The sequence below is a fragment of the Myotis nattereri genome (genome assembly GCF_964212035.1).
Source record: "Myotis nattereri genome assembly, chromosome: 4".
Classification (NCBI taxonomy): domain Eukaryota; kingdom Metazoa; phylum Chordata; class Mammalia; order Chiroptera; family Vespertilionidae; genus Myotis; species Myotis nattereri.
In genome coordinates this window covers 101,559,071-101,574,914 of record NC_138079.1, presented here as the reverse complement: position 1 = coordinate 101,574,914, position 15,844 = coordinate 101,559,071, and the positions used below count along the sequence as shown (strand labels likewise).

General features: G+C 56.3%; 1 protein-coding gene across 1 annotated transcript in view; it reads right to left on the bottom strand.

Annotated features, from left to right (window-relative positions):
• Positions 1–3: 3 nt before the first annotated feature.
• Positions 4–15,844, bottom strand: part of PKD1 (polycystin 1, transient receptor potential channel interacting) — a 50,461-nt gene continuing 34,620 nt past the window's right edge. The window contains exons 25-46 of the mRNA XM_081090053.1: positions 15,561–15,813; positions 15,265–15,460; positions 13,461–13,631; positions 13,233–13,376; positions 12,931–13,141; positions 12,707–12,833; positions 11,007–11,123; positions 10,864–10,913; positions 9,918–10,102; positions 9,721–9,814; positions 5,377–5,495; positions 5,095–5,297; positions 4,827–5,021; positions 4,284–4,423; positions 3,769–3,881; positions 3,375–3,522; positions 3,139–3,264; positions 2,718–2,892; positions 2,203–2,493; positions 1,993–2,127; positions 1,617–1,919; positions 4–1,528 (exon numbers count right to left, since the gene is read on the bottom strand). Of these exons, the coding sequence (XP_080946179.1) occupies positions 1,061–1,528; positions 1,617–1,919; positions 1,993–2,127; positions 2,203–2,493; positions 2,718–2,892; positions 3,139–3,264; positions 3,375–3,522; positions 3,769–3,881; positions 4,284–4,423; positions 4,827–5,021; positions 5,095–5,297; positions 5,377–5,495; positions 9,721–9,814; positions 9,918–10,102; positions 10,864–10,913; positions 11,007–11,123; positions 12,707–12,833; positions 12,931–13,141; positions 13,233–13,376; positions 13,461–13,631; positions 15,265–15,460; positions 15,561–15,813 (3,964 nt within the window). The 3' untranslated portion in view covers positions 4–1,060. The remainder of the gene's footprint in view (positions 1,529–1,616; positions 1,920–1,992; positions 2,128–2,202; positions 2,494–2,717; positions 2,893–3,138; positions 3,265–3,374; positions 3,523–3,768; positions 3,882–4,283; positions 4,424–4,826; positions 5,022–5,094; positions 5,298–5,376; positions 5,496–9,720; positions 9,815–9,917; positions 10,103–10,863; positions 10,914–11,006; positions 11,124–12,706; positions 12,834–12,930; positions 13,142–13,232; positions 13,377–13,460; positions 13,632–15,264; positions 15,461–15,560; positions 15,814–15,844) is intronic.

Below are 15,844 nucleotides of genomic sequence, written 5' to 3'. Positions count from 1 at the left end.
AGGTAGCAGTCAGCCAACTCGTTTATTTGACTTTGTCTGTTGGGGGAGGAGAAGAGGGGCAGGATCAAGGCTGAAGCTTTGGCCATGTCCCCACAGAGTTAAGGGGGCCCATCAGGTTGTTTTCAAGGCCTCCCCCCTTGAGGAAAGCCTCACACAATTGTTTGCACACTCCCCTTCCCCAGCCCCGGGAGCCAGCCCCAGGGAGGGGTCTTCCCCCACAGTAGTGCTGTTCCTGATTCAGACCCGACACCAGCAGGCCTGGGCCCTGCCTCTCACTGCCTGGCCTTGGGCAGGGCAAGGCCACGGTGGTGATAAGAACTGCCTAGGGAGTAGCCGTGCCCTCAAACAAAAGCCCCAGCACCTGCCCAAGGCCAGACTCAGAAACAAGCAGCAGCTGTCACTTCCTTGGCTCTGGCCATGTGGGGACATGTCTAAGGGAAGGAGGCCAGCTCTGCAGTCCCAGCTCCCCCTCCCTGCAGGCAACAGTGGGCACCAGGCCATTGCAGCCACCAGGCCCCCTGGCCCTAGTGAAAATAGCGACGTACAAAAATATATACATTTTTAACCCCATATAAATTACTGACAATAGACACATAGATGGCAGCCGGAAGTAAGTGCACTCAGCAGGGGACAGGAGAGGTAATAATTTAGGGGGAGGATAAGGGGTGCAGGTTCCCTCCCCACAGCCAGGATCCTTAGCAAGGGGGAAATGTCTGCCCAGGAGGTGGGGCCGGGCACAGCCCGCTGTACCTGAGGACTTGGGAAATAAATTAGTATCTCAAAGGCCGGGCACTTGGTCCAATACTGCTGTGTCCTCCCACAGGGGGCTGGAGAGGGGACCCTGGGTCCTGACTGGCCACTTGGCCTCTTTAAAGTGCTGAAGCCCACAGAGAGACAAGTGCTGCCCGCTCTCTGGGGGAGCTGCATGCAGCTGTTCTGCCTGGCCCTAGACCTTGAGGGCGGCAGAAAGTAATACTGCGCATTATCTCCTGGGCCCAAGGGGCTGGAGTGAAGCCACAGGCCACCCCGGGGAAAAGGTATGAGCTCAGGTCCCTGGGGACTAAGTGCTGCTGGGGTGGACCTTGTTCTTGGCCCGTAAGGAAGCCCTGCTGGGGCCTGTAGTCAGGCCGATGCCTCGACTGGCCCGGGCAAGGCGGCTGGGCAGGGCTGACTGCAGGCCTGTGGAGGAGCCAGGGGCAGGTAAGGCTGGGGACCGGCTGGTTCTTTGGCCATGCAGGCTCTGCAGCCTTCGCTCCAGCTGGTAGACGTCCTCCGTGGCCTGGTTGAGTCGGTCAAACTGGGCAAGTAGGGCCTCGAACACGGCTTGGAGGCGGGAGGGCTCGGGTTCCACCCGTGGCCCTGGCCTGCCTAGGCCCACACCCAGCCCATCCAGCTGGCTAGAGGAGGTTGAGAGACGGGAGGCATCGGAGTCCCCGGTAGGCGGGGGCACATCTGGGGACGACTTGGAGCCCCTGGATGAGCGGGAGGGCAGTGGCTCCATCCCTTCGAAGCGGACTTTGTGGCGGAACTGGGGGCGGCACAGGGGCTCGGTTAGTCCGGCTGCGCCCTGGTGAGCCCAGGGCGCGTCCCTCTCCCCCCCACTGGGCCGTACCCACCTCCTTGACCTTGCTGAAGCCCATCCAGAGGCGCAGTCGGCGCAGTAACAATTCTACCATCTCGTAGTCCTGTGGCTCCCAAGCCGGGCGGTAGAGCTCCCCCCGAAGAGTATGGTACCGCCACCGGAGGAGGACTGCCCCCAGCCTCAGAGCCCCCCACAGTCGCAGGGCCCAGAGCCCCGTGCACAGCACAGGGGACAGGCGCCAGGACTCGGGGCACAGGGCTGGCCAACCAGCCCTGGGGCACACCACCAAGAGGGCCTGGGCCGCACTCTTCAGTGAGTCCACGCAAGAGGATACCAGCTAGGGGAAAGGTGGCATGAGTCAGGGGTGCACCCCGGGCTAAGCCTCCCCCTAGAGCCCCACCATCACCTACCAGAACAGCCAGCTGAGCATAGGCCACCGCGAGCGTCACCAGGCCTAAGGCTGCCCCCAGGAGCTCCGGCAGGGCCCGGCACAGCGTCTTGCCGAAAACCGACCACTGACGCACGAAGCGCAGCTGCTGGGTGGCCTGTGGGCAAGGGGCGTCAGCCGACCAACCCTGGCCCCGCCTGCCCACCCCCATGCCCGCTGGTCCAGCCCTCACCTTGACCAAGAGCAGGAAAAGCAGCGAGGCGGCCAGACCACGGGCCGCAGCGCTCAGCTGCGCCACCTGCTCGAAGCTGGTGAAGCGGCGCGGGCGGCGGCGCACGAAGCGCGTCCACTGGCGGTCGGCAGCGCCCAGCTGGGCCAGGCGCAGGAGGGCGGCGGCAGCCGTCAGTGCCACCAGCAGCCACCGCGCCCAGGCCCCCGGCCGCGCCAAGCGCACACGCCCCTCCCTGCGCCAGGCACGCGTCTCCACCACCGAGAAGTACAGTGCGAACAGCAACAGGCTCACCTGCGGAGGGGGCCGCGGCGGGGAGGACCTGAGTGGGCGGTGTCAGGGTGCGCTGGGGGCGGGGCTGGGTGAGGGTGTGGGCGGTGTCAGGGTGCGCTGGGGGCGGGGCTGGGTGAGGGTGTGGGCGGTGTCAGGGTGCGCTGGGGGCAGGGCTGGGGTGAGGGTGAGGGCGGGTTGGGCTGTGCTGGGGGCGGGGCCGGGGCGGGGCCAGGGGCGGAGCTTACCGTGGTGAGCAGAGGCAGTGAGAGGCCTGCACTCAGACGCCGCAGCGCAAACGGACGGACGCTGAGGGAGGCCACAGCGTGTCCCGCCACGGGGAACTCGAGGCGCAGTGTGACGGCGGCGTGCAGTCCCACGGCCGGGCTGTAGCGTGTGAGCTCCACGAACACTGCGCGGCTCCTGCTCAGACGGCAGGGGTGAGGAACAGGACCAGGGAGGGGTGAGAGGGCAGGAACCGCAGGCAGGGCCTCTGGTGTCCTGGGGTGGGGGTGGGGGTGGGGACGTGTGGGCTGGGGAGGAAGTGCAGTGACTGATCTGGAGCGACAAAGCTGGGGAGTGGGAGTAAACTGGGATCTCTGATGAGGGGACCACCCAGGGTGGAGTGGGCGGCGGCAGAGCGAGGCAGCCTATCTCATGAGCGCCTACCTGTTGTCGATCCAGTTGTGCAGCTGCAGAAAGCCCAGCTGCTCGCGGCTCTCCTCCAGGCTCAGCCCCAGCTCCTGCACGTAGCCCCCGCTGTCGTACACAGAGCAGTAGCCCCAGTACCAGACGCTGCAAGTGAGGGGCAGTGTGAGACAGCCCAGCCCTGCAGCAGCCTGGGAGCCATGCTGGCTGGGATGAGGGGCTCCTCTGGAGAACACCCTGGTCCCTCCTGTGCTCACCCCAGCGCGTCTGGCGCAGAGTAGGCCCACATCTCAGAGCCGTTATGGGCAGCACTCCCCCAGCCAATGCCATAGTCGCTGGTACTGAAGCCACCTGAAGCTGCTGAGCACGTGTGCGCCCCTGAGTCTGGCCGGTCTGGGCAGAGAGCTGAAATCAGAGGGCGGGCATTGAGCATGACCCAAACAGGATAGCTTACTGTTGACCAGCTCCACATGCTCTCCCCTGAAACCCTCCCAGTAACCTGAAGATAGATGTCCTGGTCTCACTGACTGATAAGGAAAATGAATCAGGGAGAGGGTAAAGTCATACAGCTAGGGAGTTGAATCAAAACCCTCCCAAAGGCTTCTCTTTGGAAACGAGCAGGGACAAGTGCCAGAGCGGCCCCCAGCTCACCTTCCTTCAGCCGCACCTGCCGCAACCGTGGGGGCCCCAGCTCTGGGCTGGACTGGTTCCCATGGACGTAGGGGAGCAGCACATGGGACATCCACGGCCAGAACTCATCAGACCTGCCCGCACCAGAAACAAGTCACATGCTTCGCCTCTCAGCTCCCCATGCTGCCAGGGGTCAGAGGTCCAGGGAGCACAGCTACTGCAAGCCTGGCCCAGCCCAGAGAGGCTGTCAATGCACCAGAGGGGATGCGGCATAACCTTGGCCTATTGTTGTTTGGGGACAGATAACTCTTATGGGCTGTCCTGGGTGCCGTAGCATGTTCAGCAGTATCTCTGGTCACTACCCATTGCCAGCAGCACCCACTCCAGTCCTGATAACCAACAATGTGTCAAGACCCTTCCCAATGTCCCTTGGGGGCTGAGCCTGACCAAGGGCAGGATCACGGTGAACCCTGGTTGGCAGCAGCACCGCCCTGGCCCAGCAAACAGATGTGTACATGCGTCCAGGGTGTCCGTACCGGGTGATGGCCAGGAAGGCCTGGCTATCTAGCTCCTGCCTGATGGCACTTTGCAGGCGGTAGGCATGGCTGTGGCACGAGGCGTCCCCATAGTTGGCCAGCAGTGTCACCAGCAGGAAGAGCATGTACACCAGGAGGCTCTGGGGGACAGGGACAGCCTCGTGTCAGCCAATCCCAGCCCAGCTGGCGTAACAGGGCGAGGTTCTGGGCAGCCAACTGCCCACGGCCAGGGCGCCCAGCACTGAGAAGGGCAGCACAGACACCCCACCTGGGGGCAGACATGTGATCCACGGAAGGCCAGGGAAGCCACACCTAGGGCCCTGCCAGAACAGGCAGAAGCAGGCACTGGAAGTGGGTACAAGGAGCAGAGCAAGGACTAGGGGCATCAGGAGTTGGGGTGAAGGGAGGGAGACGGACCCAGGCTGCAGAGCCCTAGGGCCTTCTTTGGAGAGGAAGGGGTACATGTGAGGTTTTTGAGAAGAGGCTGCACTGGCCAAGAGGTATAGAGGGTGGGCAGGCACTGGCCACGACAGCCTGACTCACCCGCAGCATTTTGTGTAGCCTCTTGACTTTTCGGGCTTCCTCCTTTGCCAGAAAGAGCGCAAAGCCGTGTGGGGGCCGCACACGGGGCACACGCTCACTCACAGGTGTCACCGCCGGGCTCTCCACCAGGGTGTCATCCTCGTCAGGGTGCAGCCGCTTGGCCACCAGGGAGAAGTACAGGGCTTCCAGCAGAACCTGAGCCAGGGGTGGCATCAGAGAGGCCCACGCGTGCCAGAGGCTGGCAGCCTGGCCCCCGCATCCCACTCACCTTGAGTGGCTCCCAGCCGAGGAACGAGGCCAGGAAGCTGGAGCTGCTTGAGAGGAGCCACATGACACTCACGCCAGGGGGGAAGTTGGCGCCGACCCACCCCGAGACTCCCACGGCCACAGCCACCAGCAGCAGGCTGAGCCCATGGGCCAGGGGTGCACACCAGGCCGGCAGCAGTCGCTTCCGCAGGCCCTCCACCAGCCCTGGGGAGGCAGAGACAGGTGGGTGACCGGGGGCCCAGAGGGAGGGCAGGGAGGGGCATCCTGGGGACACAGAGCGCACCTGTCCTGGCGAGCTTTGCTGACGGGGGCTGCTCCCACATCAGGCCTGGGCTGGGGAGGCCGCTCTCCCCCCGTCTCTGCAGCATCAGCATCTCCGTCTTCTCCCCAGGAGCGCTGGACCTGAGGCACAGGAGGGGAGCAGCGGACGCTCACCTGGCAGCCCACACACTGCCCACCTCCTCTGAGGCCGTTCCTTGAGCCTCGCTCCTGCCTCCAGGTCCTGGCAGCCTGTCTCTCACCCCCTCACTTCCTGCTTACTTGTCGATCTTGCCCCATAACTCTCTGTAACCTGTGCCACCTCTCTCCTGTCCTGCCACCACTCCAGCAGCCATCGCCTTTACAGCAGCGTCCCCCTGCCCGCTCTTCACACCAGCAAACTACGACTGGCTTCCAGTGAGCACTGCCCATGCCTCGGGCCTTCCTCCTCAGCCTCCCGCTGCACACGGTGCACAGAGAGCCCTGTGCTCGTGCACCTTTGTAACCTAAGACTAACTTTTGAACGAGGACGTATGTTTTACAAATTCCAATAGCACACAGCACTCCATGGGACCCACACACTGCGTGTCTCTCATGGTGCCACCGGCCTTCCCAGCGCCAGAGCTGCTACCCTGGAGACAGAATGAGAGGAAACGGGGAGAAAGAAGAAAGCGGGGAAAGGGAAGCAGGCCCGGGGCAGGCACTTACCGAGCAGGCAGTGCACACACTCAGGGTGATGTCTGCACAGCTGTGCCCTGACTACAGAAACAGAAGAGAACAGGCCCCACAATCTCAGAACCTGCCTGCCACTGAGCTACCCTGAATATTTCTAGTTTATGCATCTCCTAGGGCAGTGGTCGGCAAACTCATTAGTCAACAGAGCCAAATATCAACAGTACAACGATTGAAATTTCTTTTGAGAGCCAAATTTTTTAAACTTAAACTATATAGGTAGGTACATTGTTATTAACTTAATTAGGGTCCTCCTAAGGCTTAGGAAGAGCCACACTGAAGAGGCCAAAGAGCCGCATGTGGCTCGCGAGCCGCAGTTTGCCGACCACGGTCCTAGAGGATCAAAGGCAACATTGTCCAGGGGAGTGGGCGATCATAGAGGATAGCAGTGCCAAATTCTCCTTGAAACTGACTTTTCTGATTATAAAAGTAGCACAAACTATTTGTGGAAAGTAGGTTAATAAACAGAGAACAGAAAAGACAAGGTGGAGAGACAGGGAGTAGACATGTCCCACATGAAGTGTGAGGACCAGGAGCCACAGCCGTGGGAGGAGAGCAAGGAGCAGCAGCAGGACAAGGAGGCCGCGCCAAGAGGAAGCTGGGGCAGCCAGAAGTGGGGTTTCTAGCCCTCCTGCTACCGCCTCCAGGGCCAGTCGCCCGCTGATGGTGATGGATGGGAAGCCAGGACCCTGCTTTTCCTCTCTGGGCTTGAGCGTCAAGATCCTGAAGGAGAGCGCCCCGGAGCTGATCGCAAACATCAGCCAGAGCAGGCAGCACCATGCACTCACGACCAACGTCAGGCACAGCCTCAAGGTCAAGGTTTTGGACCTGACAGAGCAGCTGGAGGAGCGGATGCATCAGCTTTATAATTACAAGATCACTCAGGAAAGGTTCCAAGAGTTCACCCAGAAAAGGGCCAAGATCAGCCTTTTGGAAACAGAACTCAGACACTGTGCCACACTGTGGGGACCATGTACAGAGACCCGTGTGTCCAGGTAGAGCTCCTGCTTTGGAAGAAAACAAGCCCATGAAGACGGTGAATGCTGACAGCTTCTGAGTCACCTCTCAATGACGGACACCCCCTCGGAAGGCTCCGAGGCCACCACTCCAGCCACTTAGAAAGCTGTTTGTATAGTTCTACAGTGATCTCAGTGTGCACACACACACACACACACACACACACTCCCCCCACACACACACCCCCCACCCCCTCCCACCCCCCCCACACCACACACACACACACACCACACACACACCCCCCACACAAAGGCAGCGAGTCCAGCCACCGCCATGGGCCCCTCTGTGGTGTCCCCAACATGTGGCAAATTTACCCCATCCCAGCCCTGCACAGTTCATTAAACATTTGAATTTCGAAAGAGAACAGATACTTAATACCCGCATTTCCATCATGACAGGAGCAGTATTGTTATAGTTATTATTAATCCCTTTTCTATATGTTCATGTTTATATTTCACACGTGTGTATAAACATGTATCCAATCATATAGTGGATACAGCATAGCATACACACAAATTTACATTCAACGCTAAGCCGCATGACAGCAAAGCCTATGTCTGCTGCTGGAAAGCATTCACCGATTCCTTCAGTCGCCCAACAAGTATGCTGATCCCCTAGAAACATAGGCACCATTCCAAGCACTGAGAGAAAAGAAACAAGTGCACAAACTGACAATGTGCACAGAGCTGTGGGGGAAGCAAACATTCAGCATGAACACTGCTTACTGCATGGGAAGCAGGGGAGGGGACCGAGGCCTACGTGTGTGTGTGTGTGTGTGTGTGTGTGCGCGCGCGCGCATGTGCACACGTGCATGGGTCCATGTTATTGCACCTTACTGTCTTTGCTTAAGGCAGGAAGGAAGGTTCTGGTTAGGCAGCTTTGCGTGAAGACCTGAAGGAAGTAGACCATGAAGCTCTTGTCTTGGGGAGGAGCAGGCTAGGCAGAGGGAGCAGCAGAAACAAAAGATGGAGGCAGAAGAGTGAGGGATGTTGTAGCCGAAAGGAAGTGGGTAACAGAGGGAAGGTGGCAGGAAAGGACCTGGGCAGGTGTGGAGCCTGGCTGGGTACGGCTGTGAGGCATGTAAGGAGCGCACCCAGTCCTGGTGGGCACCTCCAAGTTGCCCCGATGACATTTCCCTCCTGGCATGACACCCCTACGTAGTTTCCTCCCAGGGAGAAGCCAAGAGGACCTTGTGGAATGACAGTGTGTGACTAACGAGGCTGACCATCGAGGGAGCTGACCATCCACTCTGGGGCACCGGCCGCCACGCTGTGAGGACGCCTGAGCAGCTCAATGGTGTGGTCCAGACGGAGAAGCTGAGGCCTCCCACCAACAGCCAGCACCAAGTGCCCGTCATCTGAGCTGTTTTAAGCCTGGAATTTTGGGGCAACCCATTACGCAGCCATAGCTAACCAGTGCCCGAGGAAGGCTGTGACAGGGCCTGCCTCCCAGAGCAGACTCTCTGGTGTCGATGGAGCACTCTGCTAAGGTGGCCCTGGAATGGACCAGGCAGAAGATGACGCCTGGATGGAAGGGGCACGGGCAGATGGAGAGAAGATTGTGTACGGAAGGATGCAGAAAGGAGTCAAGGATGAAGCTACAATTTTTGGCTGGGGGTGGCAATGTCTCAGGGGGGAAATAAGTGCTCAGTGCATGTTGTTAAGTCTCTACTGCACACTAACTATCCACAAGGAGAAGCTGTGGGCAGACGGTCGGTGTCTGAACAGGGATCCGCAGTGGGTGTGCTGCTGCAGGTATTCGGGTATTTGGGGTGGTCAGCTTATAATTACTACCCTAGAATCTCCCTATGTTACAGTTTTTAATCAACTGGCATTTCTTCATAAAAATGCCATCATGTCATGGTTATCTGTCTTCATAAAATGATTGGAGAAACTTTCCCTTTTTCTCTGTGTTCTGGGACAATTTGTGCATCTCAGCAATTTTTGGTTGCTTGAAATTAAAAGAGTTAAAGGAATATAAATATAGATAGTAAAATAAATACGAGAAAATAAGCAAAGTGCCTGACCAGTGTTTCTCTGGTTAGAGCACCAGCCTGCGCACTCAAGGAACCCGGGTTCGATTCCCAGTCAAGGGCACGTATCTGGTTTGCAGGTTCGATCCCCAGCCCTGGTCGGGCCATGTGCAGGAGGCAACCAATTGATGTGTCTCTATCACATCAATGTTTCTCTCTTTCCCTCCCTCCCTCTTCCCTTCCACTCTCTCTAAAAAGCAATGAAAAAGATATCCTTGGGTAAGGGTTAACAACAACAAAAAGTAGCAGGGAGTTCCTAGTGAATCTTGTTACTAAATTGGAAACAAGTCGTCTCAAAAGAAAAAAATGGGACATTTAAAAACCTGACAACGATTCTTATCACAGCCACCCTATCTGTTCCTCAAATGTCCCTCCTCCTGCTATACTAAAGGGAACATTCGCTGGGCCACGGCTGACCCCAGGAAGTTCTTTCAACCAATGAGGGACTCAGAGGTCAAACAACGTTACCCCAGCTCCACACTGGGGCCATGGGGCTGGACAACATGAGGCCAGTCCCATGCAGGAAGCAGGGCTTCTTGGCCTGGGTCCCCTTCGCATGCCTCCACCCACCAGGAGCGGGGCACTCACAGGCCGGTGAGTAGATCCGTTTCTACTTGAGTGTCCTGGGTGGGGGCCAGGCTGCTGACCCCTTCAGCCAGGATCTGCCGGATCAGGTCTTCATCTAAAGAAAGCAGGATGTGTCATCAGGGCGGCTTGGGCTCCTCCCACCCTGAGCCTTAGAACCCTCTTGGGAGAACTTACGGGTGTCTCCCATTCCTGCTCACCTGAAGCTGAGAAGTATTTGGCAGGTGAGGAGGGGCTGACCAGGGAGAGACTGTCCTCCTCAGGGCCCAGAATGTGGCCCATCCGACCCCGTGCCAGCCGCTGCAGGGTGCTGCCCATGATGGATGGGTCACTCAGCAAGTCTGGCCAACTGAGCGTGCCTTCGCTGGATGGCCAGCACACTAGGCTATAGATGACACGGGTCAGCAGGGGGAGCCCAAGGAAACACGTCTGCACATCCAGTCACACATGGATGCATGGGGCTTCTGAGCAAACACCCCCCTGGAACAGTATGTGACAATACAAAGGGCCAACAAACACTGGACGAGGACACGCAACAGCACATGCAGCCCAGATACCCATGACATGGCACACACACAGCCCAGGTAACCATGACATGGCACACATGCAGCCTGGACACCCATAACATGCCACACACGTAGCCCAGGTAACCATGACATGGCACACACGCAGCCCAGATACCCATGACATGGCACACACACAGCCCAGGTAACCATGACATGGCACACACACAGCCCAGGTAACCATGACATGGCACACATGCAGCCTGGACACCCATAACATGGCACACACGCAGCCCAGGTAACCATGACATGGCACACACGCAGCCCAGGTAACCATGACATGGCACACACGCAGCCCAGGTAACCATGACATGGCACACACGCAGCCCAGGTAACCATGACATGGCACACACGCAGCCCAGGTAACCATGACATGGCACACACACAGCCCAGGTAACCATGACATGGCACACACGCAGCCCAGGTAACCATGACATGGCACACACGCAGCCCAGGTAACCATGACATGGCACACACACAGCCCAGGTAACCATGACATGGCACACACGCAACCCAGGTAACCATGACATGGCATGTGCAGCTGACCTACACCAAGGTCCACATTTTCTCTAGGGGCCCCCACCTTTTGGAATCGTCCAGAAATAAGTCACTTTTCATTTGTCCAGCAAAGGCCTGTTGAAAAGTACAGACAGAGCCTCAGACTCCAAGCTGCCCAGAGGCAGTGACACCCACCCAACCCAGGCAGGGCCCGTCAGGAGCCCTCACCTCAGCACGGGGCCCAGGGAAGGTGAGGAAGGAGCTGTCCAGCACAGAAGAGTCCAGGTAGCTGTCCATGTCCAGGACCTGCTGCCCTGTGGGTGTGGGGTTTGGGGCCCCAGCCACCTACAGGGAAAGGCAGGTAGTCAGCAGGGGCAGCTCTAGCTCCTATTTCAGGGAGACATGCAACCTCCTGAGCAGGCGGAGTCTAGACTAGCTTTTCCTACAGAATGTTCTGGAATGACGCACACATTCTATACCTGCACTGTCACCGCAGCCCAAGCATGTCAAACTCGCAGCTCATCAACGAATATTTTTGCAGCCCAGCCAATATAACAGCATATAAGAAACGTCTTAATAAAAATTTCCTAACTTAATTTTTACAATATCCTGTTATACATGATTTTAATAATGAAGTACAATGTTAGCTAATGACTGTTTACTATAATTGTGTTGCATCCATTTCCCTTACACGCAGGCACACCATTTCTCTCCACCAATACTAGCAGCGAATATTTTAGCAGCCGATTGCCATGTCATTAGTCTTGTACTGACTTGTTTGGTGTGTGCAACAGGAAATGTATCGCTTTTGGAGAACAAGAAAAATAGGTTTATTTGCATTATGCTTATTAATTTGTGCAGTTATTCAGTGTCTGGTAAGTTAATGTTCAAGAAAAAATATTAATTTTTATTAAAATGTTCTATTATTTTGTGTTAATGATTACTCATTTATTTCAGCCCTTTGTATTCAGCATGTCTCTATCGAAATAAACCTGTTTCCATGAAAATTGAAGCTTTTGTTTTTTGTGGCCCACATAAACTTAAACCTTGTTTATTTGGCCCGTGTTAGCCTTTGAGTTTGACATGCTTGCTGTGCCACTACAGAGCACTTCAAATGTGGCTGGAGCAACTGAGGAACCGAGGTGTTGATCCTATCCTATGTAATAAAAGGCTAATATGCAAATTGTCCCCTCGACCAGGAGTTCAACCAGGGGGTGGGGCCCGCCGGCCAACTGCCTGTGGCCCCTCCCCCCAGCCAGTTTGGCCCCAATTGGGGTGGGCCAGCCGGACCCCACCTGTGCATGAATTTGTGCACCAGGCCTCTAGTTTAAATATAAACAGCTGCATATGGCTAATATCACTGTGCTGGATTCCTGGGGTACATCCCTCTTGGTCATGTGTATAAGTCCTCTTATGAGCTGCTGGATTTGATTTGCTATTTTGTTGAGGATTTTTGCCTGCATATTCCTAACGAGAGTGGTCTGTGGTGCCCGTCTGGCTGTGGTGTCAGGGCCATGCTGGCCTTATGGGGTGAGTTAGGAAGTGCCCTTCTGCTTTTGAGCCTGGGAAGAACTGCTGATTCTTCTGTAACTGTTTGGTATAATCACCAGTGAGGCCATCTGGGCTTCTCTTCATGGGAGGTTTTAAATTCAACCTCTGTACTTGCTACATGTGTGCTCAGGTTTTCTATTTCTCCTTGAGGCAGTTTTGGTAGTTTGTCTTTCTAGGAACTTGTTTGTTTCTTCTGAGTTATCAGTCCTGTTAATTTCTGTGTTGTTGGTAGTGACATCATTTCAACAACTGTATTTCTCCTTTCCTCCAGTTGAAGGCCTTGCTGATTTTCCCTCTTTAGCTGCCATGCTGGACAGCACAGCCCTCTGCACAGGCAACGAGGCCCTATTCTCCAGGCTCCCAGTTTCCCAACCCACCTTGCTCCGGGACATCCGGAAGAGGAACAGGATAACCAGGTAGATGGGGTAGACAACCACACTGGACACTAGGCCAACGGCAATCGTGTCAACACTCAGCGGAATCAGACCGGACACAGGCCCCGAGCTGTGTGGCAAGAGAGGAGAGACCTGGCTAGGTTAGGCCGGGAGGGGCAGAAGGGGTTGGGCAGAGGGAGTACATCCGAACCCCCACAGGCACCCACCTGTAGGCAGTGTCTCCCACGACCCCATACCACACCGCATTGGCACCCAGGAACAGGCAGATGAGGAGAACACAGCAGGTGGCCCGCTGGACGCGAGTGAAGCGGCTCCGCGGCGGCCGGTCCCATATGGAGAGCCAGATGTGCTTGTCAAAAAAGCCACGCTGCAGCTCAGCCACCAGGAGGCGCTGGAACCGCCGAAGGGCTGCGTCACCTAGAGAAAGGGCACAGATGGGGTTCCAGGAGGCCAGGGGCGCCGGCTCCTCCTCCAGCCTCAGGGTGCGACAGGGGAAGCAGGCCCTTACTCGCTGCCAGCACCTCCTTCTCCACCAGGCCCCCATTAGCCTCAGTCTCCACTGACAGCCAGTCGTTGACCAAGAAGAAAGTGCTGCGGGCAGTCTGCAGATCCCTGACGATGACGTGCTGCAGGAACCAGGCGGGACTGAGCCCTGCAGAGGGGGCGGGAGCTGGGTCAGGGCGGCAGAGTGCCAGTTGGGAAGGAGAGAGGGGCAGGAGCAGGTGCCCACTCAGACCTTTGTTGTCGTGCCACACTCGGATCTTCCACACACTGCCCAGGCTGTGCGGGGTGGCAATCTGGAAGATGTCCAAACTATTGCGGTGAAAGGCTCTGTCCCCATCCAGGTGCCGGTGGCCACTCCGGCTGTCCGCCCCATACAGCATGATGCCCACATGTGCCGTGGTGCCTGGGGATGGAAGGGGAGGCGGTAGGACTCTAGGTTTGCTGCCCACCAGCCGTTTTTTTCCTGTCTTCCTTCATTCAAGCATAGGCAGTCCTCACTCTGCTCAGCTCTTATGAACACAAATCTCAGTTACCTAATTTGTTAAGTAAACACAGCCCCAATGACATGATTCATATGTTAGATATGACGGTATGTTAACTGTAACTGTGAGAAATATAAACTTGGCTGCTAGCTCTTCAGTCCACTGTGTAAATAAGGGATGCACAGCCTGATCAGTGGCCATCGCTCACTTCTCCCAAAGCCGGCTGATGACGGTCACGGTGCGTCTTTCAGTTCCCACAGACCCCCCAGTGTGTAATGGTGCTGCCTCCTGGTCTCCCCAAAATGAAGCCACCCGTGTTTTACAAGAATGAGCCATCAAAGCAGGGCACTGGCCGGCAAAGAGGAAAGTACAGCAAATAAATGAAAAATGGTAATGCTGGATGTGAACTCTGAATCCAAGGTGGATGAACCATTGAAGCGGCAGCCATGGGAGTGCGGACCCTGCGGAGACTCCAGAAAGGCCACCAGTGACCAACTTTCCAGCATAAATAAGGACAGTGGCCGTGACAAAATGGACAATGATGTTACAGAACAAATATGGGGGCAAAAACTTCATATTAAAAGAACTCTCCAAGGCATTTCATGATATGGAGAGTGCAAACAAGAAATGTTAGGTTCAGCGGTTCTCAACCTGTGGGTCGCGACCCCTTGGGCGGTCGAACGACCCTTTCACAGGGGTCGCCTAAGACCATCCTGCATATCAGATATTTACATTACGATTCATAACAGCAGCAACATTACAGTTATGAAGTAGCAACGGAAATAATTTTATGGTTGGGTCACAGCATGAGGAACTAACTGTATTTAAAGGGCAGGAAGGTTGAGAACCACTGTGTTAGAATATGGCCTTTCGCCAGGGCACAGAAAGATGGTCACTCCATATTGTGAGTTACATGAGAAAACACTGTTAAACTATTCTTGGTAAGTTTTTCACAAAGAAATAAAACACTTTAATTCCCAGTGTGTCTGTTTTAAGTATGCTGTACTAACTAAATGTTTCAAGTTATACTGTACTGTTTATAGCCAATGGTTTTTACCATCTTGGAAATAATTTTTATTGTTTTCACAATGATTTATTATCATTTAATAATCATTTTCCACCCTGGCTGGTGTGCTCAGTGGTTAGAGCATCAGCCTGCGGACCACAGGGTCACGGGTTCCTGGTCAAGGGCATTGTACCTGGGTTGCAGGTTCATTCTCTGGCCCTAGTCAGGGCGCATGCAGGAGGCAACCAATCGATGTGTTTCTCTTTCTCCCCTTCCCTCCCTCCCTAAAAAAAAAAGTCAATGGAAAAATATCCTCAGGTGAGGATTAACAAAAAAATAACAACAAAATAATTTCCTCTGTGGATCACTGAGCTCGCTTTCACATGCCCTGCGCACACTAGCAGGTCCCGTGTGACCTGCTTCACAGAGACTGCTCTCCTTCTCAGGCAGGGTGACCACCTGTCCCCAGGTCACAGCATTGTGTCGAGTGAGCCCTGTTCCGTCATCTGTGAGGACGGTCGCTCTTAAAGAAAGTGGCCTCCCCTCACCTGAGCCTCGGCCCCAGCCAGTCTTGACCAGGATCTCGTACTTGAAGCGGCCTCCCTTCCCACAGAACGGGATGACGCGGACCCGGCTAACGTCGAGCTGGTCCAGCTTCCGGAGGATCACAGCCGTGACCGCGTAGGTCACCAGGCACATGGCACACGTCAGCAGGACGACGTAGTTCACGTCCACGGCCGGCTCCTGGGGAGGCAGAGCCATCAGGCGCGGGAAGCATGGCCCTAGCCTCCCAGTCTCAGGATGGAGCTGGCCCCACACTGCCCAGGACCACGGGCCCACTCACAGGGAAGATGAAGTGGACGTGGCTGGGGGGCACAAAGAGGCTGGCTCCGAAGGCCGTGAGGTGGCGGGTGAGGCAGACAGCCTGGCTGGGCGAGGTCTCCTCCAGGGGCACCAGCCCCTCCGTCCGCCACATCATCTCCTTCTCACTGAAGTACTGGCACAGGGACGTGTACAGGCCCACAGACACGTCCAGCGCGGACCAGCGGAAGTGGCTGGTCAGGTTCAGGTAGTAACTCCCGCCCAGGTCTCGGGTCCTGTTAGAAGCAGGGGGGATGTCACAGCCAC